The 19,426-nt window shown below is 40.3% G+C and overlaps 1 protein-coding gene across 2 annotated transcripts in view; it reads right to left on the reverse strand.

Moving 5' to 3' along the window:
• GRB14 (growth factor receptor bound protein 14) overlaps positions 1-19,426 on the reverse strand; it is a 117,548-nt gene that overhangs the window by 29,159 nt on the left and 68,963 nt on the right. For both annotated transcript variants that reach the window (XM_046018457.1, XM_046018458.1), the window contains one exon: positions 14,479-14,635. In XM_046018457.1, coding sequence (XP_045874413.1) covers positions 14,479-14,635 — 157 coding nt within the window. The remainder of the gene's footprint in view (positions 1-14,478; positions 14,636-19,426) is intronic.

Genomic DNA, 19,426 nt, shown 5'->3' on the forward strand with positions numbered 1-19,426 from the left:
TCATTGAATCACACTGGCTGTGGAGGAGAACTGATTTGAAAAGGTATAAGGGTGGGGGGCACCTGGGTGGCTCAGTCAGTTGAGCAACTGCCCTTAGCTCGAGTCATGATCTCAGGGTCCTGGAATCAAGCCCTGAATGGGGCTCCCTGCTCAGCAGGGAGTCTGCTTCTCCTTCTCCTTTTGCCCTCCTCCCCCTGTTCATGTTCTCTCTCTCTCTCTCTCAAATAAATCAATAAAATCTTAAAAAAAAAAGGTATAAGGGTGGAAGCAGGAAGACCATTTGGTAGAATACTGCAATTAATGAGAAGAGAGATGATGTGGCTTGAATTAGAGCAGTAGCAATGGAAACATAGGAAGCAGGCAGAATCTGGATATACTCTGAAGGTAGAGTCAACAGGATTTGCTGACCAATCGGAGACAAAGTGGAAGAGAGAGGGTAGTTAGGCGAGACACCAAGTTTTCCACCTAACCTGTTGGAAGGGTTGTACTGCAACTGAGTTTGAAAACCTATAAGAGAAATGGTTTGGGGAGAGTCAATGGTTACTGAGATATTCAGTGGCAAGTCACATCCCTAACAATCTCTCTAATCCTACTTCTGTCTAATTCTCACACAAACCAGGTAGTAAGCAAGATGTTTGCTTATTTGTTTTAGCAACTTGTGTTTCTTTGTACCCATTACTTTCTTTACCAGTAAAGAATCTTATGTTCTTCCCTCAAGATACACTATGGAGAGAGAAGGAAAAATATTATAGAAATGTATTTTATTTACTTTTGAGCTTTACAATAGACCTTATCAGTGTTTGACAAATGTAAGTGCTTGGGGAGAATTATGCTAGCCAATCCTTGATTGCCTCATACAGGGACCCACCTTCTGTCTTCTGAGAAAGGAGCTGCAGTTAAGAGCTTGAGAGAGGGAAGGACGGAATAGAGACTGAGCTACACAAAAGTGGACAGTGTGGGTCCCAAGTGATCCTGTATCCTGTCCCCTTCCAGAATAAGAACACTTTCAAGGTGATAAGTTGATGGTGATTAAACACCAGATAAGTTTAATGATGCTAGGTGGCTCAAACCAGAGGGTAGCCTTAGGAGACATCTAGTTTCCAATAGACACCCTACGTCTAGCATGATAGAGAAGCCATCACTGAGGACAACATCAGGGCCGATGAGTCCACAGCATCCCATTATGGAGAAAGAACATGGCAACAGTACCACATTCCTCCATCAGGAACATGGGAGAGCTAAGAGAAGAGCAGGAATTTAAGTGGCTTTATGGCACAGTCCATAAACATGAGAGGAACAAGAGTTTCCAGAGCATGAAGAGCTGGACAAGGGTTAGGCAAAGACCTGTCCTGGGACTTAAAGCCTCACCAGCATGTTGCAGAAGTGAAAGTAGGTCTGAACCTTCAATTAAGAATATTTAAACCTGTATATAACTCACTTATAAAACCTGAATTTTTTACTTACCTCAATAAGACTGAGGACAATCCACACACACACAAAAAATAGAAGATCAAACTGTCTGCTGTTAAGAAGACAGGAGACTGAGAATCAAAAAATTATTCAAGTTATTGAAATAAAAGAAGTTACATCTCTGCAAGCCTCCATCTGAGAACTTTTTCACTGCTCTATTTGATTCTTACAATTTTTTAAAGATTTTATTTATTTATTTGAGAGAGAGCAGAGAGAGAGAGAGCGAGCGAGCACAGGCATGTGCGCACTAGCAGGGGAGGGGCAGCAGGAGAGGGAGAAGCGGACTCTCTGCTTAGCAGGGAGCCTGATGCAGGGCTTGACTCCAGGACCCTGAGATCATGACCTGAACCGAAGGCAGACATTTAACCGACTGAGCCACCCAGGCACCCCTTTAATTCTTATAATATTTTCAGTAGGCTGAATAATAACCCCAAAGATACCTGAAACCTTATTAAGTGTTACCTTATATGACAAAGTCTTTGCAGATGTCATTAACTTAAAGATCCTGAGAGGAAGAGATTATCCTGAATTATCCAGGTAGGCTCTGAATCCAATTACAAGGAACTTTACAAGACAGAGACAGAAAGAGATGTGACCCAGACAGAAGAGGAAAAATCAATGTGACCAGAGAGGCAGACTCAAGTGATAGGGACAGAAGCCAAGGAATGATGGCAACCCCTGGAAGCTGGATGGGGCAAGGAACGTTGGACTTCTAAAGCCCCAGAAGAGCTCGTCATCATCTTGAATCCAGCCCAGCGACCTTAATTTTGGACTTCTCATCTCCAGAACTGCTACAGACTACATTTCTGTCGTTTGAAGCCACCAGGTCTGTGGTTAAGCAATAACATTGTCTACTGAGCAAGTAAGTTATAGTTCCATCCTACAGAAAAGGAACCTGAAGTTCAGAATAGCAACCATCTCAGGATTTGAACAGCAGCCGCATGCCAGATCCCAAGCCGAGGCTCTTCCCCTGTGAGCATTGTCTCTGCCTCTGCCTACAGCCCCTGCTGGGGGGACATCCCCTGCTGCCTCTGCGGAGCCTATTTATATCCTGTTCATTCTTTCCATATCCACTAAAACCCTCTCTCATGTGCCGGCAGTTCTCATGTCTCAACGGCCTCAAATTCTTTCATTTTGAATTGTGTTCAAAAATATTTGCTAATTAAGTGAAAATAAACCACCACACTTTGAGTATAAGGGGAATGAAAATAATGGGCAGTATTTCAAATGATATCAATCTTAATCTCAAATGAAAGTAACATAAGTCACTTGAATTTTGACTGTACCAAAAAAGAAAATAAAACAAAAAGGGCAGAAAAACCAAACTGTATTTGAACAGTTATGACAAATGTGTAACGAAAAGCACTTTGGGTAATATCCGTGATCCCCAACCAAGCAGCAACCGACATGCAAACAAAGCCCAACATACCAATCTACGAAGGAAAGATACGATGTTCACAGAAAATTTCACAGAACTATAATACCCAATGCCTAAATAATACATAACTAGCATAGGGAAAATATTCTGGTCATCTTTTTTTTTAAAATATTTTATTTATTTGACAGAGAGAAATCACAAGTAGGCAGAGAGGCAGGCAGAGAGAGAGGAGGAAGCAGGCTCCCCGCGAAGCAGAGAACCCCATGTGGGGCTTGATAGCAGGACCCTGGGATCACGACCTGAGCGGAAGGCAGAGGCTTTAACCCACTGAGCCATCCAGGCGCCCCTATTCTGGTAATCTTAAGGAGAAAAATTTCTTCAAAGAAATCTAGACTAACAAGAGTATGTGAGAAAGCAGAAGACATATTTTTCATTCCTCCAAAGATGATCTCTGGATAGTCTATTGAAAATTCGGATAACGTAAAAGAAAGCAAATAAGTTCCAAAGGATCAGATGCAGCTACAGGTCCTCCGGCAATGGAGCTAAAACTTACTGATCACAGAATCTGGCTTTTCAAAACTACGTTATATTAATAATCTTTGTAACTGTTCACAGTCCTATCCCAATTTGGATGCACTGTCATATATCATCCCCCAATCAAGTCTCATTATATTAAAAGATCAATGTCACAATAATCCAAATAATCCTAAAAGGCATGATTGATTATCAGCTCATCACGTCTTAAGAAACTTCATGATTTCTTTTTCAAAAGGCAGATACCTAACAAAACACAGACCCTTATATGGAGGAGTTCAACATGAAGATACAAGATGCCTAGACAGATAACTTAGAGAGGAAAAGAATGTATAAAGGGAGATGAAAAGTTGTTGAAGACCAGCTTTGTTTTACTTAGCCTAGGCCCTGGGACATCATCATGGAGACATGAGAATGGAGGTTGGGGGGATGGCAGGGACAAAACAAATACTGGCCAGATGGCTTCTAATTAACTTTCTAGTGACTCTTCCTCTTTAACGTCATTCTAAAACCAAGTGGGCTTTAGCCAACTGAATGATCCTACAGTAACTTATAATACATGTTTTAAATACCAAAAAGAGAAACTTAATTCTGTAACCGGGGGCTCTCTGCTGCAAACCTCAAAAACAATGATGCTAAGAACTGTCAGCCAGAATGAACTGAGACACTTTTTGAATTACCATGTGATAAATGACCCTAAGTAACCTTCTCATAAATTCATCATGATTCTTTTAAAGACCTTAATTTTAAAACTTCACAAATCCACCTAAAATACTATATTGAAATATACTATCAAAACTTTACAGATAGGGGCGCCTGGGTGGCTCAGTGGGTTAAAGCCTCTGCCTTCAGCTCAGGTCATGATCCCAGGGTCCTGGGATCAAGCCCCGCATCGGGCTCTCTGCTCAGCGGAGGGCCTGCTTCCTCCCCTCTCTCTGCCTGCCTCTCTGCCTACTTGTGATCTCTGTCTGTCAAATAAATAAATAAAATCTTTAAAAAAAAATTACAGATACAGGTCTACTTAGAAAATGTTCTGCAGTATTTGTCAGGCATTGGAAAGTGAATGACCATGACTGAACACCATTTCTATGTAGGTAGAAAAAGAGGAGAGAAGCCCTCCTAAATCACTTCAAAACAGTGTCCAAAAAGGAGAAAAAGGGGGAAAATCCTCTGAAGGAGTAAAGAAAAGCTTTCTTAAAACCACGACAAAAGCTTCATGTCAATTTAGGTTTTATCTTTGTATCCAACAGACCAGGGTGAAGTGTCATAGCAATGCAATGAAATATTACCAAATAATAACTACATGTAATTCTGTTTTCTATTTAATTTTCAGACGCTTTTTCTTTAAAAAAAAAAAAAAGAGAGAGAGAGAGAGAGAGAGAGAAACGGAAGGAGAAGAAGAAGAAAGGAAAGAAGTTTCTTCTGAAACTGTTGATTTCACTTCAAAGTCTTTTAAAAACCCTCAATCCTCCCAGAATGGAAAGTGTTCACCTGTGACCTTCTGCCTGGATTTCTTCGCTGAATCTACTGAAAGTACAGCGTGGGGCTCAAATAGAAACCTGAGTCCCTACTCTTCTCATCACTTGATAAGAGAAGAAACAAAAGTGGCTTTTACCTCTAATTCGCCCAGAAAACAATTCTTTGTATACCTTTGTTACAGGAAACTCCAGGAGACAAATGGTCCTTGTACTTCTCTGGGCGAGGCAGAAACTACATACATTTTGTCAATCTCATTTTCAGATAAAAATGAACAGCCTCTGACCAGGCAAAACAAAAACTGGAGAAGCAAAGAATAAAAATAGGGCTCAATTCTGAAATGTTCCTTAACCTAAGAAAACGAGCTCACCTGGAAAAATTGCTAACGCCATATTCAGCTCCCCAAGTGCAATTAATAGGAAAATCTTGACACTTAAACTTGATGGATATAAAGGCCTTGCAGATCATTCTTCAACAAACTAAAGTAATCTTCATATTAACTCACACTCACTAATCACAACTTGTATTCCTAGAAATCCTTAGTCTTCGGCAAAGTATTTGCATACACATCATCTCAAGCTGACGGATAAACACCTGAAGAGTTTAGAAACCACTTCCATAAATTCTAAGTTACCTAATGCATCCTTTAAAGACTGAGAGCAGGGGCACCTGGGTGGCTCAGTGGGTTAAAGCCTCTGCCTTCAGCTCAGGTCATGATCACAGGGTCTTAGGATCCAGCCCCGCATGGGGAATCTCTGCTCAGCAGGGAGCCTGCTTCCCCCTCTCTCTCTGCCTGCCTCTCTGCCTACTTGTGATCTCTGTCTGTCAAATAAATAAATAAAATTTAAGAAAAAAAGGGAGACTGAGAGCAAATTTCCATCTGGGGCACAGCATGTCTCTGGCTTCTTTTCCCTGTCTCTTCCTTCTATGTATATTGTTATCCATCCTTTGGACTGCTTGATATAAGTACCTTACAGTTTAGTTCACAAACAATTTATTTGTCCTAGACCCTGGGTTACAAAGAAGTATACACAGAGTTCCAGCTCTCGTGGAATTACTGTCTACTTTTAATAACATGATCAATATTAAGATAGTTAAAGAAAATGTTAACAGCAGCTCAGAAGACAGGTACTTGGTCCAACCTGGAGCTTCAGGAAGATGTCACAATCTTTAAAATCTCTTTTAAGTTTTTGAAATTGTGTTTGTTTCCTTTTTTCTGATTTCTAAAATAGTATGTTTCCATTATTGGAAATTCGAAAACCATGGACAGTGGACAATCACAATCCATCTTTAAACCTATCAATCGGGAATTAGCATTTAACATTTCCGTATATTCCCTTCTTATTTTTTCTCTGGGTCTATATGAATGTATTTGTATATATTTTCCACAAAATTTATGCTGAATATATGTTTATATATATACATTCAATCAATCAATCGTCTTTATAATCTTATATCTGTCCACATCAGTCTTCAAAGGAAGAACTCCAAAAACATAATCAAAAGCTACCTAACTTATATCCTATGAATGTACTGTAATTGATTACATCCTCCTATTATTATGTCATTAGGGTTTTTTCCTGATTAATATTATAAATAACTCCTGTTGAAGAGCCTTGTATTTATTTCTTGGCCAAATCTGTTTATTTTCCACACCCCAGTCTAGCATGTACTTGCGGAAACATCCCCTCCCAGGACACAACTCATCACTCACTCCCAGTGCTTCTGTTACCTTCAGGATTTGTAATTTCCTAAAGGATGTATGAGAAATGGTGGTGCCGCAAGGATCCTAATTGTTGTGAGGAACAGCTGCTTGGAACATGGAAGAGGCCGATCTGTCTCCCTACCTGCTCTCTGATGGAAGGGGTGACTCTCCCTCGTAAGGCTGAGTGAGGGTACCTCCAGTTGCGTTTCTCTCTCTTTCCTCTTAGACTGTGGCACTAGGTGAACTGGCTGTCAGCTTCGACAGTTAAGAGTTTTCATCTTACTTTGTTTCCATAATATTTTTAGGACATGGTGAGCAGGTATACCTTGCTATCATTTTTGACGAAAATTCCAAGTAAGCTTTGGAAAAGGCACAGCCAGGTAAAGACGGTGAAAAAGAACTCGCTGAGAATCCTAATGGGATGAACAAGGAAACCAAGGCATAGACACTACAGCATATGTGGGCAACTATAGGCACGTCTTTAATGTATAAACTAAGAGGAAGGAGAGGGGAGACACAAGGCTGGCGATAGGAGGGATTGGCAGGTCACAGGTACCTCAAGCCCTCCAAGGAATCTCGGACCCTAATGCATAAAGAATCAGGTCTGCATTCCCATGGATAACCTTGGTATGACCAGAGGCAAGAGGACCAGTTACAAGGCTAAAATAATCCCTGGGGAGAGAAATGATAAGACCTGAACTCAGGCTATGAGATACTGTGAAGGAAAAACAAGTGGCGCCGGGAGCAGTTTTAGTTCTAAGCCCTCCTTACTTGTTCCTATTTTCTGCCTCCACCTTAATGTGCCACCAGGACACCTTGCCTCCTCAAAGCTCAGGTCAGTTTAAGTAGCAAAGGAAGCCCAAGGCCACAGACCCTACAGGCTTCACAATTATTCGTGCTGGTGATAAGGGCCGTGGCAACTTTATGCTGACAGGTTACACACAGCACTGAAAGTACAGCTACATATCAGCTCCAGACAACAGGAGAAACACTTGTGCCTCTTTTGGCGGGGGCGGGGGGTAGACAGAAAAAGTGAAGGGATGCAGCTTCAAAGCAGGCGCCTGGGAAGCGTTTCCTGGCCACCGCCGTGGGTGGCTTCTGTCTTAAAGAGATCACGTGGGTGTAGCTGCACACATAAAAATGGTTTCATTAAAAGCCTCCAGTCATTCATTTTGCTTATTAAAGCCGCTCCACAATGATATTCACAATGGAACTCTCAGCTGTCCCCAGCAATGACACTAAAATACAATTAATTCCTCTTCCCGAGGAGTCTATAGGTATGCGCTTGAGGTATTGTGTTAATTGCCACTGCTTCATACCATGGCTTCAATTAGGAATCAAAATGGGAGCAAGACAAACATGGATCCCATTAAGTTCCAGAGGACTTAAAACTGAAGTTTCTGCCCCCACTCCACTCCCGGCTCAGTCCTCACACTGATTATAAATGCAGAGGGCTCCATCTGGGGAACGACAGTGACATCCAGTGGCCATGAACTAGAACATGCCAGTTATAAAATGTGATTATATGAGAGAAGGGCAGATATTTGTGGCTGTACTGATATTTTAAATTCAGTGTCCATAAAGGTGTGTGCAACTAGAACCTCATCATAACATGATCCCAAATCAGGAAAATCAGAGATTTATAACAAAATCAGGATGTTTGGGGTTGCCTTTGATGAGGTACTCTGCCTGTTAAAATTCCCAGCATCATATGACCGATAATTATTTGCCAGAGAAGATGAAATACTGATATTGTATTCAGAGTTCCAAATACCATACACCATTTATGTTGTACACAAATTCAAGGATAAATCATTTCTTCTCTCTCTCTTTTTTTAAGGTTTTATTTATTTATTTGGCAGAGAAAGATCACAAGTAGGCAGAGAGAGAGGGGGAAGCAGGCTCCCTGCTGAGCAGAGATCCCCATGCGGGGCTCGATCCCAGGACCCTGAGATCATGACCTGAGCCGAAGGCAGAGGCTTAACCCACTGAGCCACCCAGGCGCCCCAAGGATAAGTCATTTCTAACATGATCCCCTTGCTCAGCCAAAAGAAACAGCTGGTTCTGTTATAAAGTGAACTAGGTTCCATCAGTTGGACCCCAGTAACTTCAATACTACTTTGGTAAGAAAAATTTACCTGATATTAAAAGGATTTAAGTTCCGTGGTTAATTTTCTATAGAAGACCAACCCTGAAGGCCCTCATTGGCAACCCTGTCAGGAATCCTCTCACTCCTGAGAGCTTTTTTCTGTATCTTCCCTTAACAAACTTCTATTGCTTTACTCATTAAAAAAAAAAAAAAAAAAGGTTGTCTGAAAATGTTTTTGAGGGTTCAAATTTTTAACTTGCTCTCACAACATGGATTAGAGCTAAAGACAGAGAGTACGAAAGAGACAAACCAACCACGGGATCCTGGGAACATGAGAAGAAACAAACTCACTTTAGTGGAAAATGCAGACTTTGAATTTCAGAATCTGAATTTCAGAATCTGAAAAGACCTACATTTCAGCAATGTTTGACTCTAGGCAAGGAATTTCATCACTGAGTGTGTTCCTGTATGTCAAAGGAAGATTAGAAAACACATCTTGCAGGGTTGTTATGAGGCTAAGTGATGAGTGCATCTATCAAGATTAATGTTAAACCTCTCACTCCGTGCCTTGCACATGTACGATGCATGTTAATAGTCACTATCACACATATGCATTCATGTTAAAACTACTACTAAGACTGAAGTTTCCTTTGCCACAGAAAATGACACTGAAAACAGACTTTCAATTCCATCAACCTACCATATTTTGAAACTCAAGTGCTTCTCCATCTGACTTTAGTAAATTTGTGAAGTGTTTTAAGGGATCAAAAGCAACAACGGTAGCACATTTATTTTTTTTTTAAAGATTTATTTATTTGACAGAGAGAGATCACGAGTAAGCAGAGAGGCAGGCAGAGAGAGAGGAGGAAGCAGGCTCCCCGCTGAGCAGAGAGCAGGATGTGGGGCTCGATTCCAGGACCCTGAGATCATGACCTGAGCTGAAGGCAGAGGCTTAACCCACTGAGTCACCCAGGTGCCCCCTGGTAGCACATTTATTAACAACATAAAATGTCTCTGACACTTTCCTAAGCTTATCTTGGTCATTAAAGTGACCTCAAGTGCAGAAAACCCTTAACTGTCGTCTATCACACAAGTCACAACATTCTCACCTGTAAGGCTTCAGGGTCTCACAAATACCACACCTCATACCAGTGTAGATCATCCTGTGAAGCTAGTCCCACAGGGCATGTGCAGCTAGGAGAAATGACAGACAGGCCAGGATTGATCCAGGAAGCCATGCGCAGTGAGATGTAGAAGCAAAACAAAGTCGCTCAGCCTCTAAAAGGTTGGATTCTGACCTTCTGAGCAGTATACAGTTGGCTCTTGAATGATGGGCAGCACAGGGGTGCAGACCTCCCCTTGCAGCCAAAAATCTGGATGAAATGTTTGACTCCCCCAAAACTTAACTACTGTCCGCTGGAAGGCTTACTGATGACATACACAGCCGACTGATACATATTGTGACGTTTTAAGTACTAGAGACTGTATCCTTAGAAAAGTACACTAGAGAAAAGAAATGTTATTAGGAAAATCGTAATGAAAAGAAAACAAATGTGCAGTACTGGACTGAATTTATCAGAAAAAGAAAAAACCCACATGTAAGTAGTTCAAACCCATGTTATTCAAGGGTGAACTGTACTTTCAAAACTAAATCAGGATCATATTGCTCTCTGACTCAAAGACCTCCGTTCACTTTTTCTCTCACTCAGGGTAAGAGTCAAGCCCTTCCATGACCCACGGGACCCTACACGAGCTGGCTCTGCAGCAGCCCTACTGAAGTCCACTCCATCACTCCCCAGCTTGCTCCAGGAGCGCTGGCCTTGGGCTGCGCCCTGAACACCAGCACCCTGCCACCAAGATTCTCCTGAACCTCATGTTTCAGGGACACCTTCCCTGATCCCTCTAGTTAAAGGGCATCTCCCACTTACCCCCAACATGTTCTTTCCTTCTGCCCTGTCTTCTTTTCTCCCCAGTTCAGGCAACTCCAGCTTTCCAAAAGTTCACCTTACACAATAAAATTCTTTGCTTTTACAAAAGATCTACTTTAGTACCTGTTCTTGCCAACCAACAGAAATCCAAAGAGGATTTTTGCTTTTACAAAAAAGGTGAAACATGAAAATGCCATTAAGCATTTGCTTTGCAGTGAGCCCTTATAAAGGCCGTGAGCACCACGGAGCCACAACGAGAGTGGTCCCACCAAGCTCCTTCAGGGGAACCACGTTCAGCATCTCAACATCAAGCCACCAGAGCTTTAAACTTTGTCTGTGAGACTCTGCACTTTATCTTGATTTATTTTGTGCACCTGTTGCTAAGATATGTCCTAAGATACCAGAAGATGCTGAGAGATGTTATTTCTGGTGTCTGGGAATGCTCAAATATTTTCCAATATAAATTAATGGTAAATGCTTCTTTGGTTTATACCATTTCGGCTTACAAAAGTTTTCATAGTGTTCTACTTTCAGATAGCAGGAGAAACTCGTGCTTATTGTCACCTAAAGGGTTACAAATTTTAGTCATGTGTCTCTCATCTTTCCACTTCCCAGAAGAATGCAAACTTGCAAGGGCAGTGTTTCTTGTCTATTATGTTCATACTTGACCCCCAAGACCCACACACAAAATAGGCTTGGTATAAAACAGTCAATAAATATCTGTTAAACCGTGTGAGGAAGTCAACAGGAATAGGCAGGGAGAGTTCCTAGTGTTTGTGGGATCTGTGAAGTGAAAAGAAAAAAAATGGGGCACCTGGGTGGCTCAGTCATTAAGTGGTTGCCTTTGGCTCAGGTCATGATCCCACGGTCCTGGGATCGAGCCTCGCATAGGACTCCCTGCTCAGTGGAAGCCTGCTTCTCCCTTTCCCACTCCCCCTGCTTATGTTCTCTTTCTCTCGTGTGTCTCTCTCTGTCAAATAAATTTTAAAAAATCTTAAAAAAAAAAAAAAAAAGAGGGGCGCCTGGGTGGCTCAGTGGGTTAAAGCCTCTGCCTTCGGCTCAGGTCATGATCCCAGGGTCCTGGGATCAAGCCCCACATCGGGCTCTCGGCTCCGCGGGGAGCCTGCTTCCTCCTCTCTCTCTGCCTGCCTCTCTGCCTAGTTGTGATTTCTCTCTGTCAAATAAATAAAATAAAATAAAAGAAAGAAAGAAAGAAAAAAAACAAGATGTATTTTTAGGTGCACACACACACACACACACACACACACACACAAAGGTAGTCTATAAAAATAAAAAAAAACAGATTATGTTAAAACACAGAAATTAAATAAAAAATAAATGAAAAGAATAGAGGTATTTATTAGTTATCATCATCTAATGTGCTTTAGTATTTGGGTAGCATTATGTCAGCAATCTTCCTACTGTTTAAAGATAGCATCTGAGGGGCACCTGGGAGCTCAGTCAGTTACGTGGCCTGGGACTGAACGCCACATTGGGCTTCACTCTTCAGTGCAGCCTGCTTGTCCCTCACCTTCTTCCCCCCACCCAAGTGTGCACAGGCTCATTCTCTCTCTCTATCTCTCTCAAATAAATAAGTAAATAAATTCTCTTAAAAATATATATAATCTGAATGAAAACAAAGGGAAAGAAAAAGAACACAAGAAAGTTGTGGAACTCAATTTCTTTCTCATAATCTTTGGTCTAATGCATGGCTGATAAAACCAGGAGACAACAGTCTCACATCTTTGGTTTTATTTCTGCATCTCCAGAAAATAGAGTAATGGAGAAATATATTTCTATTTGATGCCTAAAAGTTTAAATTTAGTATGTAACTCAAATTAATTCTCAATGTTCCATTTTAAGCCTCCACATTAAAAGAATCTGTGCATTTTATCCCTTAATATAATTTGCTGTGGTCTCAGTGAAAACTGGTGCTTGGTTTACAGAGTAGATTTTTATTATTAAACTTTAAGCTATTTGTTAGGGATAAACTTAATGACTGTAAAAAAAAAAAAAGAAAGAAAAGTAAAGTTGCTCCAAAAGAAAAAATTAAGGGTATAAAATACTGTAATTGCATATTGTGTTAATTAAGAACTGTATTTTCGGGGCACCTGGGTGGCTCAGTGGGTTAAAGCCTTTGCCTTCCGCTCAGGTCATGATCTCAGGGTCCTGGGATCGAGCCCAGCATCGGGCTCTCTGCTCAATGGGGAGCCTGCTTCCTGCCTGCCTCTCTGCCTACTTGTGATCTCTCTCTCTGTCAAATAAATAAATAAAATATTAAAAAAAAAAAGAACTGTATTTTCCACAAGCATATGTAAAACTAGTTTAGAAGACGGCGTGTATCTATTGAGAGTTAACACTTTACATTTAGGAGAAGAATGCTCACGAATAGAAGTCAGATTAGTAACCAACAGCAATGCAGAAAATAAATGTTGAACTTTTTCTGCCCTAGGAAGGCGAGACAGCACGTCACACTGGCCGGCCGGCACACCTTCAGAATTCAGATTTTCTGTGAATGTTACTTGATATGAAGGGTGGGGGGAGGATTTTTGCAGATATGATTAAGGGATCTTGAAATAAAGAGATGATCCTAGATTATCCAGGTAAGCTCTAACCGGTACCATTTTTATAAGAGAGAGGCAGAGGGTGACTTGACACAGACAGAAGAAGGAAATCCAAGGTGACCACAGAGGTAGAGACTGAAGTGAAATAGCCAGAGCCAAGGGAGGCCAGCGGCCGCCAGAAGCTGGAACAGAACAGACAAAGAACAGACTCTTTCCTCGAGCCTCCGGAGGAAGTACGTCCCTGATAATACCATGATTTCAACCCAGTGATACTGATTTCAGACTTCTGACCTCCAGAATAGTGAGAGAATCAATTGTGGCTGTTGTAAGCCCCAGGTGTGTGGTCATTTGTTACAGCCGCCACAGGAAACTCACACGGTATGCAAAGGATCAAATGGCATTACCATAACAAACTCCTTTTGTTTTCACTACCTGTTATGGTAACATGTTTTTTAACACTAGCATCTGTAAAAATAAGAAAAGGTGAAATAAAATTGGTGCCAAATTCTGTCTTACTCTAGTAGAAGAACAAAAATCACTTATACCTTATTTTAAAAATTTGCAGGAAAAAACCCTCTACATTTTACAACACAGAGATGCATTTCCAATTTAAAAATATATGTATTTTTAAAGATTACTCTTTATGGTTATGACTTTAAAATGTAGAGGAGTTACTTAATTCTTTAAGAAAATTTTATAATTTTTTAAATAAATTTTATATATATATATATCATATGTAAATATTTATATATAATATAGAATATAATATATGAATATATGATTTATATATGCTGTTTATATTTATTTTATATCATATATGAATTATATATTTATATGTGATATTATATATAAAATATATAAATACATTATATTTATATATTTGTTTATATTTATATATTTATATTTTATAAATTTATATATTTTTTATAAAATAAAAAGAAAATAAAGAGAACCAGTGTGGATACTTTCCATGTCTACATGACAACCAATTCAAAAATTAATTCAAATAACAACTTATTGTATTAATTTCTCGAACACTGAGTTACCAAAGATTATTATGAAACTTATCTATCCATTCGGACTCTATGTTTTGGCTCCCAAATTCTCATAGAGCATTAGTTAAACAAAGAAGTGTGAGAAAAGTGCAATATCTGTACCCTTACTTTCATTTTGTGTTACATTCTTGGTCTCCCAAACACCAACACCAAAAATAAAGAAAAGGACTATTCATAATTCTCTTCTATTTTTCTATGTCTGAAGAAAATCTTTGCCATATGATTGAAACTGTAACAAACAGAAAAGCAATGATGTGGACTATAGTTCTGTATCCTTACCTAGACCTATGTGAGGCAGATGCTCAAAAAGGGTCCAGCTGTGGTCATCAATGTAATGATTCTTCAGGATCAACAGCTGGCAAACATCTCGGGCAGTTATGTCACTGGGTACCTCTAAAGCCCTGCTGGTTTCATCTTCACTGTATACTTTAATTACCTGTGTAGGTAGAAATAAGAAAATGAGCTAACATATCCTATGAGAAATATCATTCTAATAAGTCATACTTATCAGATGAGCTGACTACAAAGTCCTTATATGGATTCTTATACATTTGGTTTTCTAAAACACTGAATAAATGTTGCCCATCCAAGACTTGTTTATCACCTGTCAAAATTGCTTTGTCCAATGGCTGCCACTCTCTTCTCTTCAGTGTCTAAACAAGAGGACATTCAGTGGCCATTTGACATCATTGCTCTACCATTCTGGTCTAGTAAAAAGCTACATATCTCTTAACAATATTTAAGGTGCTCCATTCCATATTTATATCCTGTAAATTATCCAAGTAATATGGTCAATTTATTCCCAGATATATATATATATAGGTAATAAAAACAGTACGTAGAATTTGCCTTTATGAAAAGACTTCTCTATTTCAGGTTATGGAAATTTTGGCAAAGACTAGTTAGATGTATAACAGATTCTTTTTCTTTTTTCCTCTGTAATTCATTGTGTCCATGGAACTGAGTTTTAGTCAGTGGAATGTAAGCACATTCAGTGTAAACACTTTCAGGCCTAATCCATAAAAACCTCCCACATATTGTTCCCCATTCTCTAATCCCACCCTCTCACTGCATGAAAATGACAAGGACCCAGAGGGGAGAAAAGCCTTGGGACAGAAAAGCCTTTGTCCCTTCATGACCACATGAAAGCTGCCCAACTAAGAACACCCATGTGGAACTTTGACATGAGCAAGAAATAAACTTTTATTGTGTTCACTTACTGTGAATTTGTATTTATCTATTACACAGCTAATGTTACCCTAAATTACACAGAATTAGGGAGAATTTCATACACAGCCCTCCCCTCAATATTTAACAAGTTGCACTATGTGCTAGAATTTTCACTGTTTAGTCATATAATTATTCCACTATTTAGTTATATTAATTAATTATAGGAGGATAAATACCTATGACAATAGTATATTAAGAGCAACATATACACATAACACAAGTGGGAAACGGTAAGGAAATTCACTATAAGAAATACACTTGTTACAAAAACATAGACATTTCAACATTTTTAGTAATTCAAACAAATGCAAATTAAAATGACATTAATTCTGTCCTACCAATTTTTTAATTATACTTAATAACAGGACAATGAAATACTTGCTCTCTGACAGTGATAAAAGTGATATAAATTGGTAAAACTATTTTGTACACCTACTGGAGGGTATTCAAAAACATTAAAGGTCCATTCCTTTAACTCAGTAATAGCACTTGGGTAAACAAACTATCTCAGGAACTCTGTCCTAAATATGGAAAATAGCTTCAGGCATAGACCTATCTAGCCAAGCATTACATGTAATTCAGTCAATCTAAATATTCAACAATGAAAGAATGGTAAATGGCAGTATTTTCCTAGAATGGAATATTATACAGTGCTTAGAAGTGTTATTCAAGGAAATGACATAGGAATTTTCAAAAATTTTTAGGTCAAATAAAATCCTGACATCAAACTATATTTTGCTTGGTCCAGGACAAGTTTCCTCGTGGGACTGGCTACCAGGCACCTACCTGTCTTCTTCTAACAACATTCTGATTGCCTTTGGGAGCACACTGCCTCCCTCACCATGAGTCTTTGTGATTCCGGCAGCTCCCACACCAGCTCAGCCATGGAAAGCCAGAGCTGTGGGGACCGGCTTGCAAGAGGTGGCTGTTAAACATTCAGGAATCGCCAAGCCAGGGATCCATCTTGAAATCAGTCGCAGTAGGACCATGTAAACCAAAGAAATTGGCAATTGATACAAAGAGGCCTTTTTTAAAAAAAGAAACATTATTTTTAGGGCCAGTTTGCCAGGGCACCACTGCCTCAGACCCAATAGTTATTATCCAGACTGATCAACCAGCTCCCGGGACCCCTCTGGTGACAACAGTTACTTCACTCAAGGGCACATGACCTAATCAGGGCCAGTCAGAGTCAATCTGGATATCTGTTCACATAATCATAAAGTGGATCCTCTTTCCTACTAGGCAGATGGCGGATGAGGTGTTACTGTTCACAGAGAGAAAGACTGTGGGAAAAAGAGGTCCACGTGGAATAAGCCACGTTAAGAGACCGTAAGAGTCCTGAGACTATCTCCAAGCTCCTGGATGAACTGAACTTGATTTCTTATTTTTTTTTAGTAACATATAATGTATTATTTGCCTCAGGGGTACAGGTCGGTGAATCATCAGGCTTACACATTTCACACACTCACCATAACACATACCCTTCCCAATGTCCATAACCCAACCACCCTATCCCTCTAACTCCCTCCCCTTCCAGCAACCCTCAGTTTGTTTCCTGAGATTAAGAATTCTTATGGTTTGTCTCCCTCCCGATTCCATCTTGCTTCATTTTTTCCTCCCCTCCTCCCACTGAATTTGATTTGTGTTTTTATCATAGATGTGCTCTGAGGCTCTAAGTGTCTAGTGGTAACACCCACCTACTAATCTAGTGGGCTCTTGTGGTGGACTCCCTCTCCAATTCAGTCTCCATACTGCTAGCAGAATAGACTTGCTAACTGCCAACCAATCAGGTCATTCTGCTCCTGAAGTTCTTCGATATTTCCTTGTTGTCCTAACTCACGCAGTTCATCATGTCTACTAAGACTGCTCACAAGATGCATATCCTTTGCTAAGTGTTTTAAGGCAAGGTTGTCACGGAGACTGTTGTTTCCTTCCAAGAGCTTAAAGTCTAGTGGGGAAAGCAATATTTCAAAAATAATTATAACCTAGGGCATAAAAATGCAGCATATTACTAATCATAAAATGGGTTAAGAGAGACCTGGATGATATCTGTGAAAAAGTGATATCTAAGGGCGCCTGGGTGGCTCAGTGGGTTAAGTCTCTGCCTTCAGCTTGAGTCATGATCTCAGGGTCCTGGGATCAAGCCCTGCATCAGGCTCTCTGCTCAGCAGGGAGCCTCTTCCCCCCCTCCCCACCCCCACCTGCCTCTCTGCCTACGTGTGATCTCTCTGTCAAATAAATAAATAAAATCCTTAAAAAAAAAAAAGTGATATCTAAGCCAAAACCTGAAGTAGGAGTGGGCAATAGCGAGGCTAAGAGAATGTGAAAGCACTTCAGGCTAAGGGAAGAGAAGTGCTTGGGTGCACTAGTAAAGAAGAAATGTGGCAGGTTCTAAGACTGGGAGGAGTCAGGGATGGCAGTTGCAGCAAACAGGGAGTCTGGTCCTAAGGAAACTGAAGTGTTGGGCAGGACGGGGGTCAGAGGGATGTATGGTCCTAAGTTCAGAACTGATTTAAGAACCATCGAGCTTTTAAGTCATAAACAAATACACAGACATCGATCTATCTGGCGAGGGAGAAGAGGGAGAACAAAGGAAAAAGAGAATCTAGGACTGAACCTTGAGAAATACCAATATTTAAAGGTGACTTAGAGGCAATAATGTCTGAAAGATCAAGTGAGGTAGAAAGGGAACCAGGAAAATGGGGACCCATGGAATAAAGCCCAAACACTAGCATGCACTGGGCATGAACACTCTCCAGGAAACCAGTCTGCAGAACAGGACATTCTGTGATCCTAGCCAAATATGACAGGTACTTGCAACCTGCTCTTTCTTCATTGCATGTGAGTTATCCTCCACTTGGAATCAATGCTTCAAGCTCCAACAATATGCTTTATTTGGCAAATTCCTTGTTATCATTTGGCCCCAGTTTCCATGGCTCTGCCTTCAAAAAGTCTTCCCTGACTGCCCAAGGCTTGGTAATTTACATGCCCTTTTTCCACGCTCTTATTTTGTAATTTTCTATTTGCATGTCTTCCTCCTCAACTGTACTAATAATAAATTCCTTCAAGGAAAAATCTGTTTATTTACATTCAAGATCGTATTTTAGGTACCTAGCCCAAGGCAGTGTAAGGATCTTTCGAACAAATGATCTTCGTACCCCTGTAGCGCCAATCAAAGTGTTTTTGACATAGGAAGGACTCAATATATATTTGTAAACTTTAATTTTAAAATATTTTGTGACAAAGTGTGTAATTAAATTGTAATGCTTAGTAAATTAAACTTCTTTTCAACAATCAACAAATACAAAAGTTTTCTTACAAATATAGTTCTAGGTGCTCGCTTCGGCAGCACATATACAAATATAGTTCTAGGTAAGGATTGACTCAATATTGCTGCTTGTGGGCAGTTCTGAGTTGTGAAGTCACTGAGGTTGCTATCATATGAAAAAGGTCATGAAAATACACAGCCCAAATCAGGTCCAACTTAAGCATTTGTCTTGAGGATGTGTATCTGTGCTAGACAACTGGTGGGCTTCTAAGGGATGCTGTCCTCTGTCTATCCATCTGCTGCGGCTAACACTGACTAGATCAGTCCCCAGTACAGGCTCCTAACAAAAGCAATGAGAAGACGACCACTCCTGAGAGGAAAAGAGGATCCGAGCCTGTGGCTGTCCCTTCAGGAGTCGCAATGATGAACCACTGTTTCAATTCCCTCAGAGGTCACCTGGCAAATCCCGTGCCAGGAGACAGAGGGTAAATGGGAATGACATGGGGGCTGCTGGGAAGGTTCGCAGGAATTCCCAACTACCTGTGTTTTCTTCCAGTAAACTTTCATCACCTGGGCTAACAGAAGTATGCCTCTTACTTTTCATGCTCTATCATTTACATCAGAGGAACTGAGAAATTTAAAAAACAAAACAAAACAAAAGAAGACTGGAGACATTCTGAAGCCTAAGCCAAATTCAAGAAGTGGACAAGAACTGAACAAGAGGTAGAT

This window comes from Meles meles, chromosome 9, assembly GCF_922984935.1.
Source record: "Meles meles chromosome 9, mMelMel3.1 paternal haplotype, whole genome shotgun sequence".
In the NCBI taxonomy this organism is placed as follows: domain Eukaryota; kingdom Metazoa; phylum Chordata; class Mammalia; order Carnivora; family Mustelidae; genus Meles; species Meles meles.